The 7592-nt window shown below is 26.0% G+C and overlaps 1 protein-coding gene across 1 annotated transcript; it reads right to left on the bottom strand.

Annotated features, from left to right (window-relative positions):
* Window positions 1-5115: 5115 nt before the first annotated feature.
* On the bottom strand, window positions 5116-6996 carry LOC130983296 (CASP-like protein 4D1). The gene is made up of 3 exons (XM_057907513.1): window positions 6803-6996; window positions 6509-6644; window positions 5116-5532 (listed from the first exon to the last, which is right to left on the bottom strand). Exons 1-3 carry the CDS (start codon window positions 6952-6954, stop codon window positions 5293-5295), a joined length of 528 nt encoding a protein of 175 aa, XP_057763496.1. The 5' UTR covers window positions 6955-6996; the 3' UTR covers window positions 5116-5292.
* Window positions 6997-7592: the final 596 nt, after the last annotated feature.

The following is a 7592-nucleotide window of genomic DNA, read 5'->3' as shown; positions in this document are numbered from 1 at the left end:
ATGAACCATACATATTGGTCTCAAAAGCTCAGCTTGTATACTATGTGGATGATGAAGTAGCTAAGGAATGGAGTGTTGTGGTTCATATGAAACCACGAGATTTGTATGTCATGGGAGAAGAGGATGAAAAAGCTGAAGTTGGTTTTTCTCCACAGCCAGGGTTGAACATGTCAGCGGAAGGTAACATTGGAAATTTACAGTTAACAAGGGAGAATGATATAGAAGACCCTACAGAAAATGGTTCAGAGAATATCGATGATGTTGCATAATGCTTATACGAAGAATTTTAACGTAATTTAAAAAAGATCTTTATGTCTTGAAATAAGTTAAATAAACTCAACGTTGTAGATTGTTTTCTTTGGTTACAAAAAATTTAGTGTATCTTCGATTTGTAGTTAAGTATTTATTGTATTGTGAATTTTTGAGAGTAAAAGCAGATTTTCCATTTCTTTCAACGGGTTTTTTAATCAAAAGTTAGTTTACGTTAAATCTTTAATGTTGTTTCAATTGTTGTTGTTCTTAATACTGCAGTTTTGATAATCTTGATATCTAATATTCAATATCAATTCCAATAGTATTACATTTTTAAAATATTAACGAACATAACTGAGGACTTTTCATCATCCTCTGCAAGCACAATATTCACTACAGAGCTTCTATTTAAGAAATTTGCCCAAACTACCAACAAGGGAAATAGTAATTGTCGATAATTTGCGTTTAATTTTAAAATTGCCTTAGCATATTATCGTCCATTTTTTTTTCTAAGTCAATATGTGATTATTTGGGAGTTCTTAGTTTCTTCTGGGTATACTTATTTTGTTGTATGCATGTTGATATTTTCAGTATTATCTGAATATTCTGGAAAAATAGTCCCTGACAGTCTAGATGAGAAAGAGTGTGATTTAGAAGACAATTTAGATGATATCTCCTCTGTTCGAATTGACAGATCCATGCAGTTTGATCTCAATAAGGTTCCGGGAGAAAACAATGAAACTTTAGAAGACCAACAAAGAGGAGATGATATACATGTTAAAAAATGTGCTTTAATTTGAACAAAAAGCCATGGTATGGAGATCAAATATCAGATCTTGTAAAACGTGAAGCCCATAGATTCTTGACAAAGTAATTTTCGCCAGGTCAATACGATGTTGAAGAAAAATTTTGATCTTTTTTTATAAGAGTTACGTTGATTCCTTAATTTAATGATTTGGGTCGCAGTTGTACATGTTTATCTACTTTTAGAGTTTCTTGATTTAAGTTTAGTAAGACAAAATATAACTTAAAAGAGGAGTAACTTTGATTTATGCTCATTAGAACTTTATTTTAACTTTATAAATTCAGAGTATGACTTTATTTTCTTTTTTTTCCATTTATGTTTGAATACAAATTTAAATGCCAATAAAGTAAACAAGAAAATCTTATTGACAAATTTGTTCACATGAGTTAACTTATATAGCTTATTTAATTTGTGAACTTTTTTACAAAACGAAACTAGAAAAAGTGTTACGAGTTTAAGTAACAATGATTTAAATATATATGTAGTTTAAAATAGTAGTATTTACTTAACTAGATTATACCCAAATGATTATTACTAAAGAAAACATTATAATATGTGGTAATACGTATTTTGCGGCGGTCGGAAGAAAACCACCGCAAAATGTTAAATGTTAACTCACCCGACGGTACCTATGGCAACGGTTCTAGGAAAATCGTCGCTAAATGCAAGGCTATTGCAGCCCCAACCTCTAATTGCCGCTATATGCGTCGTAGGTTGTTCTTTTGCGGCGGTTTTATAAAACCGTCAAAAAATTTTCGCCGCTATCTTCTGGAATTATTGTCGTGCGTGTTAATAGTAGGCCGTTTAAAACGTGTTAACATGCTTATTTTAAATGAACAGTTCATCTTTCCTATTATTTAAAATGGATAGTTTATCTTCTCTATTATTTAAAATTATCCATCTTTCTAATCATTTGAAACGTTTTATTTTTAATAGTTTGGTCCAATTTAAATTATTAATATTTTTTATTATTTTTAAAGATTATATTTAATTATTTATAATACATATATCTCGTTTATACTGTAAACAAGATAAATAAAATTTAAAAATGTTCATATATCTCATTTATAGTGTAAATGAGATAAATAAATATGATGTAAATTGATAAATACGCTACAAATTATTTATTTTGGTAATTAAAATAAGGTTAAATTACTCTGTTGGTCCCTATAGTTTCGCAAAATTTTCAATTAGGTCCCTATACTTTTTTTCCTTTTAATTGAGTCCTTGCACCAATTTTTTTTTAATTGGGTCCCTACACTTTTTTTCCTTTTATTTAGGTCTCTATGCCAATTTATTTTTTTTTAGTTGGGTCCCTATAAAATTAAGCCAATTATTACTATGAGGGACTTGATTGAAAAAAAAATTAGTGCAGGGACCCAATTAAAAAGAAAAAAAAATATAGGGACCTAATTAAAAATTTCACGAAACTATAAAGACCAACAGAGTAATTAAACCTTAAAATAATTAAATTATTTATTTAAAAAAATCCTGATTTTTTTGTGGTTACGTTTTCCGTTCTGCTATGGATCCAGTTTTGCGCTTATTCTTTTTCGCGTGTGAGAGAGAGAGGGGTTATCTCAGAATGATGTGAGAAGATATGAGTTTTACGTTGCTATGGCTTATACAAATCGGTGCCTCCGATTTGTTTCATTTTTTAAACCAACAATCACAAATCGGATAGTCCGATTTGTGATTGTTGAAAATAAAAAAAAATTAATGTTAAAATTGGACCGTTCGATTTTTATTTTTAAAAATAGAAAAATGAAAATACAAATCGGACCTTTGATTTATAGTTTATTTTTTTTAAACAAATCGGACCTTCCGATTTGTAATTTATTTTTTTCTTCAAATAAATCGGACCATTCGATTTGAATAATACCAATAAAAAATATACCATATAAAAAAATATCTCATCTTTTAATAACAATATGTTACACATATATTTAATCAATATAAAAAAAATTAGCCCCAGTTTTGCAAGAGGTAGCAGTTCTCGCGGGAGGGATTAACGAATCCAAAATTTTTTTACAATAAAGCAAGTATCATATATGTATTATAATAATAACTTTTCATTATTATAAAATATAATTAATTTTTAAATTATTTGATTAATATATTTATTAAAAAGAATTTAATAACCTAAAATAATAAAATATTATTTAAAATTTATTTTTTTATTTTATATTTTAAAAATATAAGATAATTTTATTGTCAATATAATGAAGCATTTTTATTTAAAAAATATTTTTTAAAACAAAAAAATAAGATCTCAATCACTATTAAATTTATAATTTTTATGACATACAAATTTGCTATTTTAATTTAAATTTGATTAGAATCTTAGTTTTTTATTTTACTAATCTCTTTATTTTAAAAGAGTATAATCCCTCTTTTTATATATGCTACTAAATAATTATTTAAAAAAATATTTTTTATATAATCACAAAATCGGCTCTTTATTATAATATTTATGGAAAAGAATTCTTTCAACTATAATTGTCAAAATCAAAACTAACTTTAAAAAAATAAATATAAACAAATAAACATATCTTCTCTAACTTCAACCAAAAAATAAAATACAAATCTAATTTAAGTTTGATTATTGATATTGAAATTGTACATACATCTCATAAAAAGTTAATTGAAGCAGTGAAAGATTAAAAAAGAGGCAAAGTTGCAAAGAAAAAGGGAAAAAAAAACTGCTGGAGCGTGGATTAGGAAAAGGATTGCTCTCACTTCTCACTCACGGAGACACCAGAGAAGGAAATTAGGGAATTAAAAGTTTATGAAACTTAAAAGGCTTTTATGGGTTTATATTTTTATTTTTTATGATATTTTTTAATTTGATAAATTAAAAATTAATTTATTACAAATTTGAGTTCTATTTAAGAGTATGTCAATTATATTTTATGTTTACTTAATTATTTTTGTTAGTTAATCAAAATTTAATGACTCCAGTTATCAAGCCCATCCCATCCTTTAGTCTAACATGTTTTATATAATTAGCAATGAGTATGGATGGATTGGAACACATACTTACAGTTAGTTATGTTAAATAACTAAAATTCTTAGCTAATTTGACAAAAAAATGTTATATGTAGAGGTATTCGATCGCAGATTTAATCTGTATTAATTTCATTGAATCGGATTAAATCTAATATTCACACTTTCTATATTCGAATCCGATCCAATTCGATTCGATGAGTATATTTTCAGACATAATCAGATTGGATATTAGAGATAACCACAAAATAAAAAATATTAAAAGAATTGTTTATATATAAAAAAGTCAATAAATTAACCTCTTTGTTTACTCTAATAAAACTCTTTTTTCATTTTTTTAAATATATTTAAACTCAAAATATTATTAAATCAACTTTTTTAAATAATAAAAAAATACAACATATATGAATGATAATTACTAATTGAAATAAAATATAAATATAACATATATATTATTTTTATTTATTATTTGGTGTGAATCCGAAGATATATATGGGTCGGATCTGTGGATATAAATGTGAATCTGCGATCCAATTAAAATAGAGTGTGAATAAGATCGAATCATCTCATAAATCATATTATATCTATAAATTATAAATCAAATATGGATAAATATTATAAATTTACGGATACCAGATAATCTAAGAACACCTTTAGCTATATACCAAATCAAAACTCGGTCTCTGAATATGGTAACCAATTACAAAATCACATAGCTCAATTTAATTATAGTTAAAAAAATATTGGACAGAAAATACAGTATTATACATATTATTGATTTTTATTTTAAGTTCATGGAATTGACTTTCATTATTATGTAACACAAGGTTTGATTCTTGAATAGGATGCTATTCAATAATATAGAAAACTAGAATTGATATCGAGTTTCGGTAGAACAAAATAAATTTAATAACAAGTTGAAGACCAAAAACACATTCTTAAATATATGTCCACTTTAAAAATTAAAAGAATTAGAGAAAATAATCATTGCTATGAATGATAATTTATAACTTAATTTTAACTTTAATGTCTACAACATATTCTAATTTTTTTAAGTTCACATAGAAAGTAAAAATGGACATTTATTTTCTTTTAAAAAAGGAGTGTATTATATATGGACTAGCAAGTAGCAACTAATAATTCTAATTAATTGATTTAATAAGACTAATATAAGACACTTGAATTGATGATAACAAATCAGCATTGAGCATGGATGATTGACATGCATGTTATTTGGCATTGGATCGGACAATGGAAGAAAGGACCGAAACGACAAACATGGAAACGAATGCGACAGAGAGGACGGAAGAAGCGATAATGGCACGATTGTAGAACTTGTCGTTTGTGGTTCGCGTTGGGTCTTTCTTTGGAACACCCGCAGCGTCGAATATGTCGTCGAAGAAATCTTTGAACTCTATTGACACTGCGAAACCAACGGCAACCCCTGTTGCCACAACCACACTAATAACCTGTATTTTTTTTTTCAATCATTTCAATAATAAATTAGTAAATTGCATGCATTTTTTTAATAAATAAATTATTTTATGAATTATATGTAATAAAAATTATTCAATAAATTATGAATCATCAATTTCTCATATAATAATAATAATAATAATAATAATAATAATAATAATAATAATAATAATAATAATAATAATAATAATAATAATAATAATACATGTAGCGTAGTTGAATTTTATTAAGTTTAGCTGAAAAAACATAGTTTTCTTAAGATAACTCAAAAGGATTTAACCAAAAAAAAATTGTTTATATATATATTACCCAATAATAATACGAGTCAATAGTAAATATGAAATTAAAAGTGGTGTCATATAATTATTTCTCACTATGAATATCTAATAAACACGAATAATTTAATTTAGATTGTGGTATCCCTACATAGGATCGGATATGTCGTGGAGGGAGAAAATTTCTCTCGTGGTAATGATAGAAGAAACTTTTAGGGTTAAACAAATTTTATTAAAAATTTATTTTTTACATATTATTATTATTATCAATATAAGTTATTGTACATACAATAGAATTTAATAATTTGACTTTTTTTTACATATAAATGTTTTACACAAATACTTAATTATCTATTTTAGTTTAACTTTTATCATCATTATTATCTTAAAAGTTGTAACAAATATATATATATATATATATATATATATATATATATATATATTGTAAAATTTCTCATTATACAAAAAAAAGTCTATCAAATATAGGAAAAATTCACCTATAATTATTTTTGTGTGAAATTATTAGTTGAAAATTATTAAATAATAATTTAATTAAATATATTAAATTATTTAACAATTGTTAACTAATAATTTCACATAAAAATAAATACACATAAATTTTCTGCATCAAATATAATTTAATTTCCTTAACTAAAAGATGATTAACAATTAAATATATAAGATTGGATCGGACCTTGTCTGCGAAGAAGTCAAACTCTTTCAATAGTTCACCGGAGATGGCTCTCTTCTGCTTTACAGCATAGTGTATGGCAAATGGTAGTTGCACTATACAATATACTGCAGCAATTACTGCAACCGCCAGCACATATCTGCACATAATTTTGGTCATTTTAAATTTATTTAATTATGTGATAATAAATTTTTAACATGAATAATTGATTAAAAGGAGTTATTAGAGACTTTATAGTGAACTACTAGTAAACTGAAGACACAAAATTCACGAAATAATTGATTATTGTTTCCATACCTGAATGAATGGATGTCTTGGAACTTCAACTTAGACCCATCAAAAAATTTGACATTGTTAGTGGAAATTACAATCACAGTTGCTACTGAGGCCGCAAGAGTAAGTATCCTCAGCCCAAGCATAACTGAACCGGCCGCAGATCTTGTCACCATTTTCACTTCCGAAACAACACTACTTTTCCTCTATCTATATTATTTCTTACAATTTTTGTGTATTAAAAGGATACACACCCTTTATATATATATATATATACTACTTTAGGCGAACAAATTAATTAATAGAGTTAAAGACCACATTTACTTGTTTGTTTCTTGCTTGTCCTCCATGCATTGATCGTTAGCTTCTATGTCATTCTGTTTTCGATCCAACAAAATCTTAGGAGGCATCACAAGCTGTGCGTCCACAATGATATATATAATGTTGTTCACATTGGACAATGCCAATTGAACACGGTGGCAGGAAATTCTAACTTATTTGTGGGCAATACATATATCAATTATAATCACAAATGATGCTATTTCAAATTAAATGACTTATATAATGATGATCTCATTTATTGTTATAAATGCTAATTGAATAAGTCATTATTACTTTTGATTTGGAATTAAATAAAAATAAAACCGGATATTATCTTTTATTCTTTAGATAATTATATTTTTTGAATTTTAGATATATTATCTTTTGGACTTTAGATACTGTTTTATTTGGGCTTTAGGGTTTAATGGGTGCCATGCTCAAATATAAATAGACCTTCAGGTTTCGGTTCCCAATATACTAAAGCCGCCTTTGT

The sequence above is a fragment of the Arachis stenosperma genome, chromosome 5 (genome assembly GCF_014773155.1).
Source record: "Arachis stenosperma cultivar V10309 chromosome 5, arast.V10309.gnm1.PFL2, whole genome shotgun sequence".
NCBI classification, from domain to species: domain Eukaryota; kingdom Viridiplantae; phylum Streptophyta; class Magnoliopsida; order Fabales; family Fabaceae; genus Arachis; species Arachis stenosperma.
This window is presented reverse-complemented; position numbering and strand designations above follow the sequence as displayed.